At 48.1% G+C, this 20,350-nt stretch overlaps 8 protein-coding genes across 8 annotated transcripts in view; 6 read left to right on the forward strand and 2 right to left on the reverse strand.

The window, feature by feature from the left end:
• Positions 1 to 2,114, forward strand: part of LOC101768008 (cell number regulator 8) — a 4,241-nt gene extending 2,127 nt beyond the window's left edge. The window contains exons 2-3 of the mRNA XM_004968205.3: positions 1,142 to 1,344; positions 1,578 to 2,114. Of these exons, the coding sequence (XP_004968262.1) occupies positions 1,142 to 1,344; positions 1,578 to 1,820 (446 nt within the window). The 3' untranslated portion in view covers positions 1,821 to 2,114. The remainder of the gene's footprint in view (positions 1 to 1,141; positions 1,345 to 1,577) is intronic.
• A 1,112-nt stretch (positions 2,115 to 3,226) lies between these two features.
• LOC101768405 (importin subunit alpha-2) lies at positions 3,227 to 8,914 on the forward strand. Its single transcript, XM_004968206.3, has 11 exons — positions 3,227 to 3,405; positions 4,247 to 4,469; positions 5,100 to 5,253; positions 5,456 to 5,558; positions 5,728 to 5,912; positions 6,714 to 6,793; positions 7,255 to 7,405; positions 7,715 to 7,796; positions 7,907 to 7,965; positions 8,065 to 8,370; positions 8,457 to 8,914. The coding sequence occupies exons 1-11, from the start codon at positions 3,327 to 3,329 to the stop codon at positions 8,616 to 8,618; spliced, it is 1,584 nt and encodes a 527-aa protein (XP_004968263.1). The 5' UTR covers positions 3,227 to 3,326; the 3' UTR covers positions 8,619 to 8,914.
• A 61-nt stretch (positions 8,915 to 8,975) lies between these two features.
• On the reverse strand, positions 8,976 to 9,963 carry LOC101769630 (pentatricopeptide repeat-containing protein At3g46870-like). Its single transcript, XM_004968209.3, has one exon. It carries the CDS (start codon positions 9,915 to 9,917, stop codon positions 9,126 to 9,128), a length of 792 nt encoding a protein of 263 aa, XP_004968266.1. The 5' UTR covers positions 9,918 to 9,963; the 3' UTR covers positions 8,976 to 9,125.
• Positions 9,964 to 10,053: 90 nt separating this feature from the next.
• LOC101769223 (serine carboxypeptidase II-1) lies at positions 10,054 to 12,908 on the forward strand. Its single transcript, XM_004968208.4, has 9 exons — positions 10,054 to 10,731; positions 10,851 to 10,946; positions 11,062 to 11,154; positions 11,269 to 11,354; positions 11,452 to 11,715; positions 11,899 to 12,026; positions 12,137 to 12,232; positions 12,417 to 12,522; positions 12,615 to 12,908. The coding sequence occupies exons 1-9, from the start codon at positions 10,194 to 10,196 to the stop codon at positions 12,777 to 12,779; spliced, it is 1,572 nt and encodes a 523-aa protein (XP_004968265.1). The 5' UTR covers positions 10,054 to 10,193; the 3' UTR covers positions 12,780 to 12,908.
• A 144-nt stretch (positions 12,909 to 13,052) lies between these two features.
• On the forward strand, positions 13,053 to 15,795 carry LOC101768808 (serine carboxypeptidase II-1). The gene is made up of 9 exons (XM_004968207.4): positions 13,053 to 13,616; positions 13,725 to 13,820; positions 13,936 to 14,028; positions 14,140 to 14,225; positions 14,328 to 14,591; positions 14,758 to 14,885; positions 14,992 to 15,087; positions 15,251 to 15,356; positions 15,453 to 15,795. Exons 1-9 carry the CDS (start codon positions 13,259 to 13,261, stop codon positions 15,615 to 15,617), a joined length of 1,392 nt encoding a protein of 463 aa, XP_004968264.1. The 5' UTR covers positions 13,053 to 13,258; the 3' UTR covers positions 15,618 to 15,795.
• Positions 15,796 to 15,889: 94 nt separating this feature from the next.
• LOC101770033 (cinnamate beta-D-glucosyltransferase-like) lies at positions 15,890 to 16,850 on the forward strand. The gene has a single exon (XM_004968210.2). The coding sequence runs from the start codon at positions 16,001 to 16,003 to the stop codon at positions 16,715 to 16,717; it is 717 nt and encodes a 238-aa protein (XP_004968267.2). The 5' UTR covers positions 15,890 to 16,000; the 3' UTR covers positions 16,718 to 16,850.
• A 1,030-nt stretch (positions 16,851 to 17,880) lies between these two features.
• LOC101770436 (lectin) lies at positions 17,881 to 19,115 on the reverse strand. Its single transcript, XM_004968211.3, has 3 exons — positions 18,743 to 19,115; positions 18,532 to 18,650; positions 17,881 to 18,398 (listed from the first exon to the last, which is right to left on the reverse strand). Exons 1-3 carry the CDS (start codon positions 18,992 to 18,994, stop codon positions 18,029 to 18,031), a joined length of 741 nt encoding a protein of 246 aa, XP_004968268.1. The 5' UTR covers positions 18,995 to 19,115; the 3' UTR covers positions 17,881 to 18,028.
• Positions 19,116 to 19,485: 370 nt separating this feature from the next.
• The window catches only part of LOC101770852 (60S ribosomal protein L5-1), a 4,102-nt gene continuing 3,237 nt past the window's right edge, over positions 19,486 to 20,350 (forward strand). Inside the window, exon 1 of the mRNA XM_022826630.1 lies at positions 19,486 to 19,518. Within this exon, the coding sequence (XP_022682365.1) occupies positions 19,486 to 19,518 (33 nt within the window). The remainder of the gene's footprint in view (positions 19,519 to 20,350) is intronic.

The following is a 20,350-nucleotide window of genomic DNA, read 5'->3' on the forward strand; positions in this document are numbered from 1 at the left end:
TCAGTAATTGCTTAGCCCCCGCTTACATCTTTGTGGAAGTCGTGGGAAGACAAGGTCACCACCACTCGCGTGAATCCTGATGTTTGTTTTTTTATACGGGAGTAGATGATGTTTCTCAAACAGATTAGCATCCTTGAATGATGATGCGAGACTTGACCAAGTGTGTAGGATCATATTGGGAGGGGGTGCCCGTATATTTTCGAATCACATCGTCAGCTCCTGTCTCTATGGGGGGAAGGCTGAGCGTTGACATGTGTTTAACCCCCCCACCACCAAGAAAGGTAATTTAAGTCGCACAAGTCGCACTTTTCCTTGACTTTTTTTGGCCCCCTTCAAAGTTTGGGTGAGGTCCCCCCCCCCCCCCCCCCCCCCACAACTACCTACCAATTAGTTTGTTACCTTTTCTCTCTTATCAACTACCAGCCATTTTGTTTATTACTCCCTCTGTCGCAAATTACTATTAGCTTTGTCTTTTCTAGATGCATAGCTTTTGCTATGTACCTTAGTACCTAGATATACGCTATGTCTAGAGACACAGTTTTTCCTATGTACTTAGAAAAGCCAAAATGAGTAGTAATTTGGGACAGAGGGAGTGCCTTTTGTCTTTTAGCTTTGGTCAATACTCTATGGCTGGGTTTTTGCTGTATATTTTTGGTGATTAATGACTACGTTTGTATGTGGACTATTCCCAACTTCCAGTAAATCTTTTCACTATCAGATTTAGTTATCATGCCTTAGTGTCTTACACCCTTACTGAAGATTGTTCCTTGAGGCAACGAATGATTTGAGGTTCAGCAGGCATTGTATCGATCTCAATTGTACGTTTAGGTGTACTACGTAAAAACTTGTGGTCTAAGCCATGGGAATAGGAAGGAGCAGGTGACTTTGTGAGCAGTAACATTATTGCTAACAATGCCATAAATTAATGATTTCTGAACTTGTTCCGTGAAATTATCAGTTGAACCTTATATTTTCTCTTAGTACACACTTCACAAAAGATAGCCTGTGAAATTCTGGAAGTTGTGGATTATGTGTTTTCCTTGAACTTTGCAACTTCATGGAGAGTCTTTTGAATTACTTGTCTCTTTTGTTAATTTGGAAGTTTAACCAAGTACTAACTACATTATTTGGATGTTATCAGGTCTTCTTGGAAGCGTAGCACCGTGTGTTCTGTATGGTAGTAATGTTGAGAGGCTTGCGGCTGGACAAAGCACTTTTGCAAACAGCTGCTTGCCTTACACTGGTCTCTTTATGCTTGGGAACTCCCTCTTTGGGTGGAACTGCCTAGCCCCATGGTTCTCTCATCCCACTCGTACAGCTATTCGCCGACGCTACAATCTTGAGGCAAGTGTTTCTGGCTGCCCAGTTTTTGTATGATTCTCCATTTGTCGGTGTGCCCGTATCCATCTGTAATTGAGATTTGTATGTTGTTCTCTGGGTTGAGAGTAGCAATTTTACTATGGTTTCTGTTCATCTTACTCTGTTTGGATTTTCAGCTTTCTATCCTGTTTGGATTTACTTATTCTAGCTCCTCAAATAATATGCTGACATGGTTCTTCTAATACTCCTCTGTTCAGGGTAGCTTTGAGGCTTTCACCAGGCAATGTGGGTGCTGCAGCGGTCTGGTCGAGGACGAGGAGAGGCGCGAACACCTAGAGGTTGCCTGCGACCTTGCAACCCACTACCTCTGCCACCCTTGTGCCCTCTGCCAGGAGGGCCGCGAGCTGCGCCGCAGGGCCCCCCATCCTGGCTTCAACAACGGGCGCTCCGTCTTCGTCATGATGCCACCCATGGAGCAGACCATGGGGCGTGGCATGTGAGCTACTCGCCTATTCCAGCTCCTGCTCTTGCCCGCTCTTGCTGGGTCTGTGCTACCTGTTATGGTCCATCTGCTGGTGCTGTGCCTTTGCCGTCTAGTCTGTATTCGTCCGTAAATATGAGTTCGTGATATATCATATATGATCATGCTGTGCTCCGTATCGACTGCTGTATGGATTTTGAATTGCAAATTGTATCACCTGTGTGTTTGTGGTTCGCGGTCCTCCATCGACTTGTTATGTTCAAAATATCAGACTTTCAGTAATTCAGTTTATCATTACTATGTTGGTTTTATAGGAGGCATGCATTACACCACTTGCAGTGCGCGACATTTGGGACTGAACTTGCTTATGAATTATGATCGTTTGGAATATAAAGTTGATCTGAATTGAATCCTGCATCCGTAATTAAAAGAACTGGCCATATTTTGGCTACAAACTGGGGGTGCCCGTCTCCGTCACCGTTGAACTCTCTACTTCACTATCTCGAAGGACGAAGGGACCGTTGAACTCTCTACTTCACTATCTCGAAGGACGAAGGGAAACGGGGACCCTCTGATGGTGTGTTTGGTTCGAGGGACGAAGTGGGATCGTCCTGTCCCGTCCCGTGTTTGGTTTGGAGACAGGTGGGATGGGGACATCCCTAGAGGGAATATACCCTCCAGATGCGGGATGCCCCCATCCCACCAAAACGAGCGGACGGGGGCATCCCACTTCACCCCGTCATGCGCCGTCTGTCCGCACCGGTGGAGGGGGCAAGGTTGGGCAGGGGGGAGCCGCCGGTGGAGGGGGCGAGGTTGGGCAGGGGGGAGCCGCCGGTGGAGGGGGCGAGGTTGGGCAGGGGGGAGCCGCCGGTGGAGGGGCTGGCGGAGGGGCCGGCGCGGGTGAGCGCGGCCGCGGCCGGCGCGGGCGAGCACGGCCCGCGGGCGCGAGCTTGAGGTCGGCGAGGCCCGATTCACGGGCGGCACGCTCGGGGCAAGCTCCCCCGGCAGCGCAACGGCGAGCCCAAGAACAGTGCCAAGAGTGGAACCGAGGTGGAGGAAGAAGATGGCGGTTAGTATGACAGGTGGGCCCCACGAACGGCGTCTAACAGAAGAAGAAAACGGTGCTCGTCCCGTCTATAGCAATCTCTCCAACCAAACAAAAAATTAGGACGGACCCATCCCATTCAACAAAACAAGAAATGGGATCATCCCATCCCGAAAAACTGGGACGGGACCGTCCCGTTCTACATTATCTCCCAACCAAACGCACCCTGAGAGATGGGCCACCGTGGCAACAGCATCATCGGTCGGGCAGATAGATATGGGCTAGACTCATCGTTGGGCCATTCAAAAAAAATTGCCGCAGCAAGGCCTTGACTTTTTTATGGGCCCATGAAATTAGTATTTGTTGCTTACTTGCTTCCACTTTACTCTCGGCCCGAGTCTCCAAATCCGGGCAGAGGGGAGACGACGGGAAGAAAAACTCGAAGACGCAGCCGACGAGCTCCGCCGCCGGAGCTCAGAGATGGACGACGGAAGCGCCTCCGCCTCGCCGTCCTCCGCTTCTCCGCACCAGCACCACCGCGACGCAATCAAGTCCTCAGGTTCGACCTCGTGCCTGCTCCCCTTGTGCATCCTCTCGCTGGCGTGGCTTTTCATTCCAAGACACTTGTGCGCGCACGGCCGTGGCCCGAGCCCTAGCCGCGCGCCCCTAAAGCGCGCGTGGCGGTTCCTTTGCTCAAGTTATGAGGTCCAACGAGCGCAAAGTGTCCTCGCTTGGGCTTCTACTAGAGGAACCATCTCTCGACCGACGTTAGGCAGAGCTGATTAGGATGTTGAAGAGTAACCAGGGAGTGGCGGATTGCCCCTTACTATGAGTACTTGTGTAGCGACTTTAGTAGGCTATCAAGGTGCGGAAGCACTTGAGTGATTTTTCTGCAGTGGCTAAAACCTGGCTAATTGGCATGAAGAACAACAATTTGACATGTGTGCCTGAAAATTAGAGGGCTAATCGGCATGAAGAACAACAATAGGTAGCTATTAGTATAAATTGAAATTCACTTATGATTAGTACCTTGGCTAAAAAGGTTATAAATTCATACATGATTATTCAAACTACTGAAGAAGCTTATTCTGTGATGAGCAAAAGCATTATAATAGTAGGTTTCTGTGCTATCATAAACAAACAAATCATCTATGAGCAGGGGTGAAGCCAGACCACTAGGACGAGGGGGGAGGGTGCAAATTCAATTTTTCCTTTGATTTACATGGCAAAAATAGATGTGCAATAGTGACGTCCCCTTCCGTCGCCCCTGTGTGAGCATAAAGGATTCTGTCACAACATATGTGGAAAACACATGTATTTTGGTGCATCATACTTAGTTTGGAGCATGCTGCTAGTCACTACAGCTGGTAGTCTTTCATTGGTTCGGTGTCTGGTTTCAGTGCACAATTCAGCATCTAGCCGGAGGAGGGAACATGCTATTGCAGTAGGGAAGGAAAGAAGGGAAGCCTTGATGCGTGCAAAGCGTGTATGTCGGGCTCCTCTTTCTGGCAATGATGAGACTGTGATGGAAGAGGGCGATATGGTCATTGATGAGAAGAAGGCAGATCTTGAGGCACAGACAGCTCAAGCTGTTGAAGAACTGAAATCTGCTTTATCTACCCAGTATGTCTCCGCTATTGAATTTCCTTGCTTGTTAATATAACCTTGTTCCAGGAACGTTATTAGTCTGAATATTGTAGAGTTGAAATCTGCTTATCTGCTTTGTCAACCACAGTATGTGTCCACTATTGAAATTTCTTTGTTCTTTAATATAAACCTTGTTCTGAGTACATTGTTTGAATGTATGAATATTATAGAGTAGTCTCCTTTCTGCAATAAAATTTCAGGCAGTTCCTTAAAAGTCTTCTTACAGTCTTTTCGAGTTCTATACTTGTATTCCATTTACATGCGATTGAACTTCATCAGGCATTGTTTGTTTATGGTGCATGAGAAGAATGATTTGTGCACGTTCTTAAACATATCATTCTATTGGATTCCATAACCCTAGGATACCATTGTTACGATTCATGGATATTGACTAAATTGCACCCTGTTTGTCAGACATGCGTTTTCTTTTAAAAAAACCAAAAAAACTTAGTAATTTTCCACTTGGAATATAGACACTGATAAGTTGTAAGCACGAAAAGACTTGTTCTGAGTGCTTCTAACTTTTCACTCTGACAAATATGAAAGCGCATATCGGAATTCAGAAGCACTCTGATTCTGAAGTGTATTTGCTTTTGGCTGCTCTAGGGGAAAAGGGGCTCAGAAGAAGAAGATAGAGGTGCTTCGTGCTTTAAGACGATTATTGTCACAGTCTGAAGTACCTCCTGTTGAAGCAGCAATTAAAGCTGGAGCGATCCCTCTTCTAGTGCAATATCTGTCATTTGGATCATCAGATGAACAGGTTAAGCCTGTTCCACTTATTGTTCCATAATTGTAATAGTACCACAAACTGAGTAAATCTTTCAATTTTACCTTCCAATTACTTATTATCAGGTTCTTGTTACAATGTTGTATGTTGATTGTTCACATGATACTTGATAAGTTAATGAAACTAACTCATTTGATATTTTCTCTTATCGAAATCATGCTTGTTTTCTCTGCAGTTGCTAGAGGCAGCTTGGTGCCTTACAAATATAGCAGCAGGGGAACCAGAAGAAACTAAGTCTTTATTGCCTGCTCTACCATTGCTCATTGCTCACCTTGGTGGTTAGTTTTCTCTCTTTTCATGGTTAAATGTAAATAATGTTTATTTTTCATTGCCAATAGGATGTGATGCCTGGTTGTTTATAACATATGTTTCTAAAGAATGACTAGGTTGGCTTTCCTCAGGTCATTATATACTTATTGAAAATTGTAATCTTTGTATGTTGGTTAGAGAAGAGCTCCACCCTTGTTGCTGAGCAATGTGCATGGGCCATTGGTAATGTTGCTGGTGAAGGAGCAGACCTGAGAAGCAAATTACTTGCTCAAGGTGCTTTGTGGCCTCTTGCCCGTTTAATGCTGTCAAACAAGGGTTCTACAGCAAGGACTGCGGCTTGGGCATTGTCAAATCTTATCAAGGTTGTGTTGATGAACTCCTTGCTCTTATTGTATGTCAAGTTGTCAACTCTTGTTATGTCAAAGATTTCAGTTTACCAAGATCATGTTTAGGAATTAACAGGGCTTAAGCATAGGCTTAGACTTTATATGAGTTTTAGCCCTTTCAAGAAGAGTGATATTCTAGTTGTTCCTAAATTTTTGAGCTACATTTCCCCTCAACAGAAACTCAATCAATATTTGTATTGAGAAGCTTAAGCATAGGCTTAGACTTTATATGAGTTCTAGCTTATGTTATGTGGTTCCTACAAGCTAAATCGCTCCGCACTGTAGTTCTCCAAATCATGGCAGTAACTACCCACAATAAAAATCCCCATGGGTTTGTAATACTGGTTGTTTTTTATTTATTTATTTTTAGATGCTACTCCCTCCATCCCAAATTACAATTTGTTTTGGCTTTTCTAGATACATAACTTTTGCTATGTATCTAGACATATATATACATCTAGATCCATATCAAAAGTTTTGTATCTAGAAAAGCCAAAACAAATAGTAATTTGGGACGGAGGGAGTATTTCCAAAGTTTTTCAAGAACTGATGCTTTTTGAAGGTTTGGTGATCATCAAAAGTTGAGAAAATACAGTAAAATATTAGCTTGTGGAAGATACTGTGTAACCAGCTGTTGTGGCATCCTCTGTGGGTTCTGGGATGTGTTATAATTTGAATAAAAAATGAAACCCTGCCAAATAGATCAGCTTGACATATGCTAATGTAGCCTCCAGCAAGCATCATTTTACTGAAACATTTGTTTCTCATATGACCCAGGGGCCTGATCCCAAGGCTGCGAATGAGCTTATTAGCATTGATGGTGTGCTGAATGCAATCATAAGGAACTTGGAGAAAGCGTATGTGTCACCATATGGACATGTTTTTATTTTGTGATCTGTTTATTATTTTTGTCTTTCAATTAAATGAGTTTCTAAAAGTTTGAGATATGGTGGTTATCATGTTAGTTTCCTGATCACCATGAAAAGGACCACAGTATTTGCTCCCTTCTCTTATGCTTATGTACAGAACATTATAGCTTTGTTAGGGTGTTATTCATATTGATTCACTGGCTCGTGATCTATATCATCCTTCCACATGGGCATATTGTAGCAATGGTCTTAAATCTTTTGATCTTTTCACTTGTAACACCGTTTTTTGCCACTAGGCACAATGTTCTTCATGCACTTATTTTAACCCTGGTCCTCATATTGTGTTGAGCTTTCTGAAATGTATAAATGACATACTGAAACAACTAACCAAAATATATGAAATTCTTTGCTCATCACTTGTACTGATGAGTTGCTTTTGCATCCTTTAGGGATGAAGAGCTAGCAACTGAGGTGGCGTGGGTAGTTGTTTATCTTTCAGCACTTTCAGAAAAAGCTACCAGCCTAATAGTAAGAAGTTCTGTGCCACAATTGTTGATTGGACGCCTCCTAGCATCAGAGAACTTGCAATTGCTCATTCCGGTATCATCTGATTTCTCCATTACATATTATTCCTTTTGCATATTCACAGTTATGGCACTTACCCTGAAATAAAACACCTTTCATTTACTCACTGTTGCCCAGCAAGGTAGTCTATGGTTCATGGAATGGCATATGTTTATCACATTCTGGTGAATAAAGATGCTGATAATGATTTGCAGACTAACAGAGTTGCACATTGTGTAGTCAAGTTCATATTTTCTGGTTACCAGTAGAACTATGCAGCTAAATGTCTAACGAGTGTATGTGATTTTACAGCACTGACAGATTGACTCATCTATTTCAAATTAGGTACTTCGCAGTTTAGGAAATCTTGTAGCTGGTGATGGATACATGGTTGATTCAGTCCTAACTGTTGGAAACAGTATCACAGGTTAGCCTGAAATGAAACGCATGGTTGCTTCATATTCCTTTTCATCAGTTAATAGTTTTAACTTTTGAGAGTATGTTATACTTTTCCAAGTACTAACTATATGTTCTCAGATCAAGCCTTATCGAGTCTTATAAAGTGTTTGAAGAGTGACAATAGGGTTCTCAAAAAGGTATGCTTTTGTTTGCTGGTTAAATTTTATATATTTGCACTTAGAAAACATATACATTCTCTCATGTATCTAATAATTTTGTGGACTACTTATATGTAGGAGGCATCATGGGCCATGTCAAATATTGCAGCAGGCAGTTTCGAGCACAAGAAATTGATTTTTGCCAGTGAGGCAATGACTTTGCTGATGCACCTCCTTACGACTGCACAATTCGACATCCGCAGGGAAGCGGCATACACCCTGGGCAATATGTGTGTTGTCCCAGCAGGAAATGCTGCGCCTCCAAACATAATTGTGGATCATTTGGTCGCTATCGTAAATGGTGGAGCCCTTCCTGGATTTATAAATTTGGTGAGATCTGCTGATATAGAAAGTGCGAGACTTGGGCTTCAATTCCTCGAACTGGTAAGGGAATCTGAAACTTTAAAGCTTTCGGTGTTCTCTTTCATCAAGTTGTGCGCTGATTTAACTTAAACTGGATAATATCGCAGGTGATGAGGGGGTACCCCAATGGGCAAGGTCCGAAGCTCGTGGAGAGCGAGGACGGCATCGAGGCTATGGAGAGGTTTCAGTTCCATGAGAACGAGCTGATGAGGAATATGGCCAACGGGTTGGTCGACAAATACTTTGGCGAAGACTATGGCCTCGAGTGAGTTCCTGGTGCCATGCATACATCTGCGTAAACTTGAAGCTCTTGATGGGTTGAAAATGTGAATTGTGAAATGTACTCTCACGGTCCTCGAACAGAAGGATGTGCTGATCAGATCGGTGGCCATGTAACTTAGCCCTTGATACCAATGCATCGGATGCTGTAGTTGGAAAATGTGAGTGCGTGAAGCGTGAACTGACTATGAACTAAGGATATGCTAGTAAACTGTCGATATGCATCGCTTTGGCATGTTGTACGATATCCAAGTGCTGAAATAAAAATGACCTGCTGTTTCCCGTGTCTTGCGGGCCATTTGCCCAGTTTAACTTAAAATATGAACAAACTGTTGCTGAACAAAATATGGACAAACTGAACAAGCAGCCTAGCGGTGGTGTGATTTCTCACCAACTCAACAGTTCACCATAGTTACAGTAGTAGAACACTTTTATCTTTCTAGATCAAAAATCGCCAGTACTAGTTTGAAGCTGATTTAAACACAAGTCACCAGAAGCTACGACGCGGAGGCTTTCGTCTTGCTCTTGTCCCTCGCGCGCATTTCGTCGAGCACGTCCCTGGCGGGCGGCGAGATGGTGGCCTCCCACTCGGCGAGGTCCGCCTCCGCCAACGTGGCCTCCTCGTCGAGCCCCAGCCTCCTCATCCCCCTCGCCATCACCCTGTACACGTACTCGTCCACGTCGAGGCCTCCCTCCCTGACCGCCGCCTCGTACACCTTCCACGCCGCGCGTCCCCTGTCCCTCGCCACCAGCGCGCGCAGCAGCCTGGTGAGCTTGTACACGTCCTCCTCCCCGTCCACGAACCCGCCGCCGCGCGCCTTCTCCTCCAGGAACGCCTCCACGAGCGCGTCCACGGCGGCGCCCGCTTCGTCGTCGCCGCCGGAGGCCGCCGCCGCCGGCGCGGAGGAGACGAAGGTGGCGTAGAGCGCCGGGTCCGGGCGGTACCAGGGCTCGCCGCGCGCGACGTGGAGCGCGGCGAGGGCGAGGGACCAGTGGCCCTGGCGCTGGAGCTCGGCCATGGCGGCCACGAGGTCGGCCTTGAGGAGGCGGCCGAGCGCGGACGCGGCCGCCGCGGAGGCCGCCGCAGGGGAGCGGTCCGCGGCGGTGAGGCGCTTCAGGGATTGGATGCCCAGGATGGCCTCCGTGGAGAGGGACCGCCCCCGCTGGAGCGGGCCCCGGTTGTCCCGCGGGCCGCAGGTGATGATTGAGACCGTCCTGGGCCGCGCCGTGGGCGCCGGCGCTGGGCGCGAGCCCGGCGTGGGGCGCGGGACGAAGAGGAGGGACGCCATTGGAGTGGACGGAAGCGAGGAAGCGGAAGGGGAAGAGAGGAGAGGAGATGGGTTTCTGATGGGATTTTGACGACGGGCTGGGAGCCGTCCGATCCTTCTCAATATTCGCGCGCCATGATACGAAGTGGGGTCCGCATGGCAGGTCCGTCAGGGGCATTATTCTCCTCTCGCCTGCCAGGAAATTAAAAAAAATATCATGGCAATCACTCAGCTCAGCTGAGCTGACGAAGCAGCAGCAGCCAACCAACCACCGGGAGAAAAGCAACCAACCAGTCCATGCCTCCCACGCTTCCCCGATTCCAAGCACTAGTCAGCTGCCATTCCGTTCCATCCATTGGCTATTTGGCTCCACCCCCTCCCCCACTCCTCATCACTCTCCGTGCTCTGCTCTGCTCTGCTGATCTGCTCGAATCGGCGCGGGTTCCAGTTGACACGCCGCGAGCGCCAATGGCGGCCGCCGCGGTCCTGGTTGCAGTACTGGCGCTGTCCTGCCGCGCGGCGTCCGGCATGGCTACGGCAGCTGTGACGGCGGAGGCGGAGGCAGACCGCATCGCGAGCCTGCCGGGCCAGCCGCCGGTCAAGTTCTCCATGTACTCCGGGTATGTCACCGTCGACGCGGCCGCGGGGCGGGCGCTCTTCTACTGGCTCATCGAGGCGGCCGGCGCGCCCGCGGCGTCCGCGCCGCTCGTACTCTGGCTCAACGGCGGGCCCGGGTGCTCCTCCGTCGGCTACGGCGCGTCCGAGGAGCTCGGCGCCTTCCGGATCAACCCCGACGGCAGGTCGCTCTCCAGGAACCCCTACCCCTGGAACAAAGGTCCGGTTCCGATCCTGTTTCACCGCTTGCTCACGCTCGCCCTCCCCCTCCCCTGATCGGGAAACGTGTAGCTTGTTTTGCTCACGAGAATTGGGATGGATCGGTTGGTTTGGTTGCAGTGGCCAACATGCTGTTCCTGGACTCGCCGGCCGGCGTCGGCTACTCCTACTCCAACACCACCGCCGATCTGTACACCGCCGGAGACAACAAGACAGGTGAATCGCGGGAGTACTTTAGCGGCAACTTGTCTGGCGCTAGTACTAGTTCCATTCTTATATTATCGTTGTGAGTTTGTTCTTACGGCTGGCTCCTACTGATGTTGCTGTGCAGCTCATGATGCGTACAATTTCTTGGTGAATTGGTTGGAGCGGTTTCCGCAGTACAAGCATCGCGATTTCTACATCACAGGAGAGAGCTACGCAGGTAATTTCTGAATTGCTGTAAAAAAAATCAGCTCTAGGATGGAGATTATGCAATTAGCTTTACCCATCGATCACATTTGGACCATCACATTTGTTGAAATGGCTACCTTTTCAGGTCACTATGTGCCTCAGCTGTCTCAGCTAGTATACGAGAACAACAAAGGAATTGAAAAGCCAATCCTAAATTTCAAAGGCTTCATGGTCAGAACTTCTTGACCTTATATTTTTTTTCCATGCTCTCTTAATTAGTTTGCTCAATTCTGATCAGAAATGATCAAGCGTTCTGTCAATGCTCTAGGTTGGGAATGCGGTAATTGACGATTACCATGACTACATTGGCACATTTGAGTACTGGTGGACGCATGGGCTTATCTCCGATGAAACCTATCAGAAGTTGCGGTTGGCCTGTGAATTTGATTCAGCAGAGCACCCCTCTAAGGAGTGCAACAAGATCAATGATATTGCTGAAGCAGAGCATGGGAGTATTGACGCATACAGCATCTACACGCCCACTTGTAAGAAGACTTCACTTCATAAGCGCAGGCAAATAAGGGGAAGAACGGTATGTTTGCTTTGATACAAAAACTTTAAAAGACATTTTTCTGATAGCTGCTGGTAGTACTGTACGTTCCCTAGGTTCTTTTGACCATCGTCCATCATGTGAATATTTACTGAACTATTCGCACACTTCTGAGAGTGTAATATTTCATCTATCTCCTAACTACATTTTTTTTTTCAAATGTAGCCCTGGTTGCCGAGAGGATATGATCCCTGCACCGAAAAGTACTCCGAAAAGTACTACAACTTACCCGAGGTGCAGAAAGCTTTACATGCCAATGTCACTGGAATACCGTATGCCTGGGTAGCCTGCAGGTCTGTTCTGCTGGTTTGGTCTTGTTTTGATCACAACTATTTCGTTTGGCCAACCAATAAAGCTGCCTGTTCTTTAATATTATGGACTAAACACCACTGCTTATATGCAGTGATCCAATTTATGACTACTGGAAAGATTCACCGAAGTCCATGCTTCCTATTTATCGTGAACTTATCGCGGCAGGCATAAGGATATGGGTCTTCAGGTACGTTGAATTTCTGGTGTGTAACATGGTGCTGACTGAATTCTAAATCTCTGAGAAAAAAAAGGCATCATAGTGTTTGACATAACAAATCATGATAAATTGATAATCATACAATGGGGGTGGTACCGTAATTTGACCTGGTAAATCAGTGTGGATAATCTCTTACATTGGACGATTTTGGCAGTGGTGATGCTGATTCCGTTGTCCCCCTCACCGCGACAAGATACTCCATTGATGCGCTCTCTCTACCAACAGTGACAAACTGGTATCCTTGGTATGACAATGGAGAGGTTAGTCAGCGTCACTAATACGGCAACAATGACCGATTAACTATCTTCCCTAGTTTCAAAGCTACTTTTCTAATGGCATGGATCTTGCTCAGGTTGGTGGATGGTGCCAAGTGTACAAGGGCTTGACACTGGTAACAGTCCGCGGTGCAGGGCACGAGGTTGCCCTCCACCGTCCACGGCAAGGCCTGAAGCTATTCGAGCACTTCCTGCGCGATGAGCCCATGTCCAAGGCTGTAGATAGCATTCAAACGTTTTAGAATGTGCTATCTCGATTGATGGAGAAGAAAAAACAGGCTGCGTCAAGCCATGTAGTTGTAAAAGCCATGGTGAACGCATTTCGCCTGCGCAATAAATCGACGTCGATCGGCCGTCACATCTTTGCCTTTCGGATTTCTTGCGTACATGCAATTCCTTTCCAGAGGAACGGCAAAAACTACGAAATTCCTGCAAAAAAATCCTTCGATCCAAACAGGGCAAATTCGCAATGTAGTTTCGTTTCAAGCTGCACGAGAACATGTGTACCAATCACGATTCGTCTCGGACTGCGCTAGGCAAGGTAGCACAGCAGCATTCCCATTCGGCCATTCCACGCCTTCCACGCTTCCCCGAATCCTCAGCTACCACCATTCCGTTCCATTCCATTGGCTCCCCACTCCAAGACCACCCCTCCATTTGCTCTGCTGCTCTTATCCAATCAGCGCTCCTCCATTGACCCACCGCGAGCGCCAAATCGCCAATGGCGGCCGCCGCGGCCGCGGCCCTGGCCGCCGTACTGGCGCTGTCCTGCTGTAACGTCGCGTCGGCCACGGCGGAGGCGGAGGCGGACCGCATCGCGAGCCTGCCGGGGCAGCCGCCGGTCAACTTCTCCATGTACTCCGGGTACGTCACCGTCGACGCGGCCGCGGGGCGGGCGCTCTTCTACTGGCTCATCGAGGCGGCCGGCGTGCCCCCGGAGTCCGCGCCGCTCGTGCTCTGGCTCAACGGCGGGCCCGGGTGCTCCTCCGTCGGCTACGGCGCATCGGAGGAGCTTGGCGCCTTCCGGATCAACGCCGACAGCAGGTCGCTCTCCAGGAACCCCTACCCCTGGAACAAAGGTCCGATTTTTCTGGGGGGCCTTTCTATTCGCACTCGGCTACTCTGTTCAGTTCTGATGTGTAGCTTGTTTGTCATGGTGATATGATGATTGGCTGGTTGGGTCGCAGTGGCGAACATGCTGTTCTTGGACTCGCCGGCCGGCGTCGGCTACTCCTACTCCAACACCACCACCGATCTGTACACTGCCGGTGACAACAAGACAGGTGAATTTGGGGATTAATTTAGCTACTACTTGTCTAATTCTGCTATTACATTTATTCATTCCTCTGTTGCTATTTTGAGCTCTTACGGGTGCTTCCTGCTGATGCTGTTCTGCAGCCCATGACTCGTACACTTTCTTGGTGAATTGGTTGGAGCGGTTTCCACAATACAAGCAACGCGATTTCTACATCACAGGAGAGAGCTACGGAGGTGAATTGCTATCAAAATTGGTCAACTGTAGCAGAAAGATTATGCAAAACGTTATCCAGTGATCATATTTACATTCCTCGGGCCTAATTTGTTGCAATGACTGCTTTTCAGGTCACTATGTGCCTCAGTTGTCTCAGCTAGTATACCGGAACAACAAAGGAGTTAAAAAGCCTGTCCTGAACCTCAAAGGCTTCATGGTCAGATCTTCTTAACTCTTAAGCTCATTTTTTATAATGCTCTCTTGATTGGTTCACTCATTTCTGGTCAGAAATGATCGAGTGTTCTGTCAATGCTTCTAGGTTGGAAATGCGGTGATTGACGACTACCATGACTACATTGGCACATTTGAGTACTTGTGGACGCATGGGCTTATCTCAGATGAAACCTATGAGAAGTTGCGGTTGACCTGTGAGTTTGAAGTATCTGAGCACCCGTCGAAGGAATGTGAGAAGATTTTAGAAGTTGCTTCGGCTGAGCAAGGGAAGATTGATACATACAGCATCTATACTCCTACTTGTAAGAAGACTTCGCTGCATAGGCACAGGCTAATAAGAGGAAGAACGGTATGCTTGCTTTGCTACCAAAACATGACATTTATAACTGAATTTTCCCTAGATTATTTTGACAATTGTGCAACTACTTACTGTATATCACATTTGTGAAAGTGTAATATCTTAGTGAAGCAAAATAGTTCGTGTATCTGCTAACAACACATTTCTTCAATTGCAGCCCTGGTTGCCCAGAGGATATGATCCCTGCACCACACAATACTCCACAAAGTACTACAACTTACCTGAGGTGCAGAAAGCTTTACATGCCAATGTCACTGGAATACCATATGCCTGGGTAGCCTGCAGGTCTGCTCTGCTGTTTTCGTCCTGTTTTGGTCACAACTATTCCGTTTCGTTGCTAGTAAAGTTGCCTTCTTAATATTTTGCACTAAACACCACTGGTTGTTTGCAGCGACCCAATTTACAAATATTGGAAAGATTCACCGAGATCCATGCTTCCTATTTATCGTGAACTCATCGCTGCAGGCAAAAGGATATGGGTCTTCAGGTACGTTGAATTTCTGCTGTGAGCACGGTTTTCACTGCATAGTCGTTGCTGATGTTTGGCATAACAATTCATGATCAATTGACAATCATACCTTGTGTGTGGTTCAGTAATTTGACGGTAAATCAGTGTGGATTTTAATCTCTTCCATTGGACAATTTGGCAGTGGCGATGCTGATGCTGTTGTCCCCCTCCCTGGGACAAGATACTCCATCGATGCGCTCTTTCTACCAACGATAAGTAACTGGTATGCTTGGTATGACCAAGGAGAGGTTAGTCAGTGCCACTACTACAGCAACAGTGACAGGTTAATTTACTTTCAAAGCTACTTTTATCATGTTCTAATGGCGTGAATCTTGCTTGCTTAGGTTGGTGGATGGTGCCAAGTATACAAGGGCTTGACACTGGTGACGATCCGTGGTGCGGGGCATGAGGTTCCCCTCCACCGTCCACGGCTTGGCCTGAAGCTCTTCGAGCACTTCCTGCGCGATGAGCCCATGCCCAAGCCTGCAGATAGCATTCAAACGTTTTAGAATGTGCTATCTCGCTTGATGAATGATGAAGAACAGGCTGCGGCGCTGCGCCAAGCCATCTTCTTGTAAAACATCCGTTGACACATTTTCAGGTGAACGTGTTTCGCCTTTGCTTTGTACAATAATCGATGTTAGACAGCCATCGCGTTTCATTGTTTCTACCGGTTTCAGAAAATCAGAATAGAATAATGCTCTACAAGGGAACTTCTGTTTTTTTTCTTCTTTTTTAAATGAACCACCAAGAGAGCTGGCTGTTATTTAAAAAGAGGGAAAAGGCAAGACGGCCTGAAGTATTTACAAAACGCCACCAAAACCAAAAATAAAAAGAAAGGACCGAAACAAGGTCACACTCTACCAACAATTGTCGGATGTAAAAAACTGTAATGCCAGCAGCTGGACATGTAATGCCAGTATACGTGCTACATTGGCATGTCTACGTCACCGATACCGGTTCTCGCTCGTTCTCCTCTCTCGTCAAGGTTAAATGCAGGAGCAGGAGTTCGAGCGTGGGTTGGCTGGACGCGCAGGCCCCGCGCTCCGTCGTGTACGCGTCGGTCGGCAGCGTGGTGGTGCTCTCCGCCGAGGAGGTCGCCGACATGGCGCACGGGCTCGCGTCCACCGACCGGCCATTCCTGTGGGTGGTGCGGCCGGACACCCGACCGCTGATCCCGGACGGGTTCCTGGACGCCGTCGCCGGCCGCGGCATGGTCGTCCCGTGGAGCCCGCAGGAGCGCGTGCTGGCGCACCCCGCCACCGCGTGCTTCCTCACGCACTGCGGATGGAACTCCACCCTCGAGACGGTGGCCGCCGGCGTGCCTGTGGTGGCCTTCCCGCAGTGGGGCGACCAGTGCACGGACGCCAAGTTCCTGGTGGACGAGCTCGGCATCGGCGTCCGCCTGCGCGCGCCGCTGCGGCGGGAGGCCGTGGACGCCGCCGTGGCCGGGCCAGGGGCCGACGCCACGCTCGCAAGGGCCAGGTCGTGGAGCGCGGTGGCGCGGGCGGCCGGCGGGTCGTCGGACCGCCACGTGCAGACGTTCGTCGACGACGTCATCCGGCGAGCGTCACGAAGGCAAGCAGCTGGGCTTACGTCAAGCGGCTAAGCGTTTACCATGTGTTTGGGCCGTCCAACTCATGTAATCATGCGTGAGTTTGAGCTTTTCATTCCCAGAATGTGTGCGAACAAGTTTTGTACATAAGTACGTGCGATGTGTTTATTTGCGTTTTAGAGTTTGCTATCCATCGTGTTATTTCTCTGTTCTTGTACAGATATGTAATAAACGGTACTTCCCATTTCAAATTATAGGTTGTTTTAACTTTTCTAGATTTATAGATGTTATTATACATCTAGACATACGCTATATCTAGATGCATAGTAAAAAATTATGCATCTTAGAAAAATCAAAACAACGTATAATTTAGAATGAACGAAGGGAGAATGTGCAAGTCGAACGAAGGGAGAATGTGCAAGTCATCAGTCATCACGTTGCACGCCCTCGATTATTTTTTATGTTTTGTTGAAACAGGTTTTCCTCTTTTTATGTATAGTATTTTTTGCAACTAATACTGAAACATTTGTTGTACCTAAGTGCAAGTTAAAATTGTTCCAGCACTAGAAAAAAAGAACCTTAGATAAGTTCAAAGACTCAAGACTGCCACCGGACGAAGTTCTGTTTTTAACTTGCTTTGAAACACCAACAATTATTCTGTTGCTCTCGTGCAGCACAAAGGATCAAAATCTTCGAAAGACTGATCATAGTCAGAAAACGCTTTTTTTTATATAATCTGTTTGCAAATCATGAACCGCACTCTGATGGTGATGTGTCATAAGTTACAGTTTGAGAATTAAGTGAGACCCATGCTTAAATATCTTATCAGATAAGAATTCAGCTGGAACCCTTGCTGAGATGAGGATAAGGCCCAACCTATTTGACCCTCGACCTGTTTGGAATGGAGAAATGAACACAGGAAATATGAAAACAAAGAAAAGAGAAAGAAATGAGCAGAATATGATGGCAGCAGCCCAATAACAGCCCATTAGTTAGTGTCGGAGGCCCAAGGGAGGAAGCGCCATGAGTACAGCCCAATAAATAGGATCGTCCTATATGCAAAGTATACTTGGCCTAACACCATTGTATATTTGCTTCTTTTTTTTGAACCGTATGCTCGCTTAATTTTTTTTAAATTTTAGCCCTTTTTTAATTTTGGCATAACACCAGAATGAAGCCCATCACTCTGCAGTTTCCGGACCATCACTTTGCGTAACTTTGCTTTGGAAGACTAAAGTTTCATTCAGCTCAATGCTTGAAATATGTGGTGCCACACACATCATTATTCCACGTATCCCATTGATCTTAGCACACCTGACAGGCAAAAGGCTAATGATCACCCTCAAACAAATGCTAATCACTCATTCACTCCTTTGGCACAATCTTGATGCCCTTGACGAGGAGCCCCCTCTTCCACTGCCCGCCATCGTACTCGAACAAGGAGATCTCCACCTCCCCCTTCTGCCCCGGCTGCGCCGTCAGCTCCCCGGCCTTGAGCTCCAGCCACTGGTTCCTGGGCTTCTCCTGCAGCTTCTCCTTCCGCTCCTGCACCGCCCCGTCGGGGAGCTTCAGCCGGAGGTTCACCGGCGCGGTCCACCCGTACGTTGGCTCTGTAAGCATCGCCTCGAAGACGACGTCGTAGGTGACTCCTGGCGTGAGGTGGGACAGCTCCAGCTTCCCGTGGATCTCCAGCCAGCACACGTTCTGCAGCGACACCGCCTCGATCTCGGAGTCGCTGGTTCAGATTGAACATGTCAGCTTCAGGACAGAGCAAGGCCAGAAGTTGAATTGAGAGCAAGAAGAGCCATGGAGATAGCTCATGTAATGGAAACACAGCCTTTGTCAGGTTAATTGCTCTGCATCACTACCTTGTCTCTTTCAGGGGATGCCAGCTCCAGTAGTTGGGGTCCTCACTCCAAGTGACGGACAGCCCTCTGGGGAACAGCATGAAGCAGTTGCACCTGGTTTTCTCGTGCACCCAGTACTTCTGCACCAATCGTGACATCAACAAATTAAACACCTCTGTCAACAGTCCAATAAAGTAACAAAGATTCATGTGTGATCTTGGATGAAATTCACCTTTGTTTTTCCAGCCAGGTAGATCCCTGCGCCATGCACCTGATCCTCCAGCTCGGCTGCAGTAGTGGCAGTCTTCTCCTGCGCGACGATCTCATGGAACATGTGAGGAGCCGGCGCCCGCTTCGACTGGGCCTGGTTGCTGTTGCTACCGGTGCCAGAAGCGGCGCTGCTCGTCGCCACCGCCACGGCGCGGCCGTTGCCGGCGCGCGACGAGTCGGACGACGCCTCATGCCGCGACGGCGACGCCCCCATCGTCTTCCTGCCTGCCTGCTACCTGAAACTCCCCTGCGCACTGTGCGTTGAAAGCTCAGCTGGTGGCTGCGGTATATAAAGGTGCAGAGGAGCCAGGAGGTTGTCAACTTGTTAGAGTGGATGAACAACAAGCTGCTAGTCCTGAGGCAGCGCTCGCTTTACGATTCCTGACAAAGAAATGCAGAGGGAATGTGAGCCCGCTTTGACTTTTGCCGCGGTGGACGGCCGGCGAGACGTGTCCAGAAGATCGGCGTCAGCAGGCGAGACGGCATAAAGCGCTTGCGGCGGGGGAAAAGCTGGGAACTTGGCCTGTTCTTTAACTCCGGCTTTGCGCGCGGAATCTGATTCGGGAGGATGAATTTTATGCACGGATACAGTGGAAGCCATTTGTTTCGGGAGAATCTATAGCTTTCGGTTGAGGGTGGCCAGGATTGCATGCTCCTGTTCTGCGTGCGCTAGTTCTGTACGCTACTGGCCTACGGGCTACGGCGATGAGCGCCGGTGACATGTTCAGCAAGTCCAAGGTTCAGAGAGACTGAAAAACGTTCGTGGTCAGGTAAACACAGAGAGGCAGGGGAGAAGAAGAAAGACGATACGTGGATCTGGGCTTCACAAAATATGGGCTTCATAAGTAGTGATTATATAGGCTGAATTAAGAGAACTGGCCCACTTATCGGAGGCCCATTGGCGAAGCTAGGGCTTTTTTTTTTGCTCGCGGTAAAGAGTAAACACAGGAAATAAAAGAGAGCGGCGACGCATTTCCCCTTCTTCCCGTCGTCAGCATCGTCTCCTCTTCCTCATCCCCGTCCCCGTCGCCGTGGTCGTCTTACGCAGCCTCCACCGACATGGTAACATCATCAGGAACCCCTCTTCCTACTCCTGTCTAACCGGAATGATAAGCAATCAAAGGCAGGCAGTTTCTTGCTGCAACCGGCCATTATTCCTTGCCTAAGACCCTAACCCTTGCTTTACTGCATGTGTATGCTATACCAAATCCTGTGTCTTATACTACCACGTGAAAATAAACGACGTATCCGTGTCTTCCAATCAGTTGATCCATTGCACCTACTGTTTATTTGGTCTGCTAAGTTTCCACTGCAAGATCGCCCATTTTATTCTGATGAACCTGCCGAAAGGGTTATATGTCTCATGTCTGAGGGGGTGTTTGGGAGGAGGGGGCTAAATTTTAGCCCCCGTCACATCGAATGTTTGGACACTAATTAGGAGTATTAAATCTAGACTAATTACAAAACTAATTACACAACCCCTAGGCTAAATCGCGAGACGAATCTATTAAGCCTAATTAGTCTATGATTTGACAATGTGATGCTACAGTAACCATTCACTAATGATGGG

Source organism: Setaria italica, chromosome V (assembly GCF_000263155.2).
Source record: "Setaria italica strain Yugu1 chromosome V, Setaria_italica_v2.0, whole genome shotgun sequence".
NCBI classification, from domain to species: Eukaryota; Viridiplantae; Streptophyta; class Magnoliopsida; order Poales; family Poaceae; genus Setaria; species Setaria italica.

Excerpts from the sequence above, each read along its gene's own strand:
- LOC101770436 (XM_004968211.3), bottom strand. The coding sequence starts at position 18,994 with ATGGGGGCGTCGCCGTCGCGGCATGAGGCGTCGTCCGACTCGTCGCGC. Across the intron at positions 18,651-18,742 it reads ACCTGGCTGGAAAAACAAAG|AAGTACTGGGTGCACGAGAA; the intron begins GTGAATTTCATC and ends CGATTGGTGCAG. Across the intron at positions 18,399-18,531 it reads CATCCCCTGAAAGAGACAAG|CGACTCCGAGATCGAGGCGG; the intron begins GTAGTGATGCAG and ends AATCTGAACCAG.
- LOC101770033 (XM_004968210.2), top strand. The coding sequence starts at position 16,001 with ATGCCAGCAGCTGGACATGTAATGCCAGTATACGTGCTACATTGGCAT.
- LOC101769223 (XM_004968208.4), top strand. The coding sequence starts at position 10,194 with ATGCCTCCCACGCTTCCCCGATTCCAAGCACTAGTCAGCTGCCATTCC. Across the intron at positions 11,155-11,268 it reads CACAGGAGAGAGCTACGCAG|GTCACTATGTGCCTCAGCTG; the intron begins GTAATTTCTGAA and ends CTACCTTTTCAG. Across the intron at positions 11,355-11,451 it reads TAAATTTCAAAGGCTTCATG|GTTGGGAATGCGGTAATTGA; the intron begins GTCAGAACTTCT and ends TCAATGCTCTAG.
- LOC101769630 (XM_004968209.3), bottom strand. The coding sequence starts at position 9,917 with ATGGCGTCCCTCCTCTTCGTCCCGCGCCCCACGCCGGGCTCGCGCCCA.
- LOC101768405 (XM_004968206.3), top strand. The coding sequence starts at position 3,327 with ATGGACGACGGAAGCGCCTCCGCCTCGCCGTCCTCCGCTTCTCCGCAC. Across the intron at positions 7,406-7,714 it reads ACTTGCAATTGCTCATTCCG|GTACTTCGCAGTTTAGGAAA; the intron begins GTATCATCTGAT and ends ATTTCAAATTAG. Across the intron at positions 8,371-8,456 it reads GGCTTCAATTCCTCGAACTG|GTGATGAGGGGGTACCCCAA; the intron begins GTAAGGGAATCT and ends ATAATATCGCAG.
- LOC101768808 (XM_004968207.4), top strand. The coding sequence starts at position 13,259 with ATGGCGGCCGCCGCGGCCGCGGCCCTGGCCGCCGTACTGGCGCTGTCC. Across the intron at positions 14,886-14,991 it reads TATGCCTGGGTAGCCTGCAG|CGACCCAATTTACAAATATT; the intron begins GTCTGCTCTGCT and ends GGTTGTTTGCAG. Across the intron at positions 15,357-15,452 it reads CTTGGTATGACCAAGGAGAG|GTTGGTGGATGGTGCCAAGT; the intron begins GTTAGTCAGTGC and ends TTGCTTGCTTAG.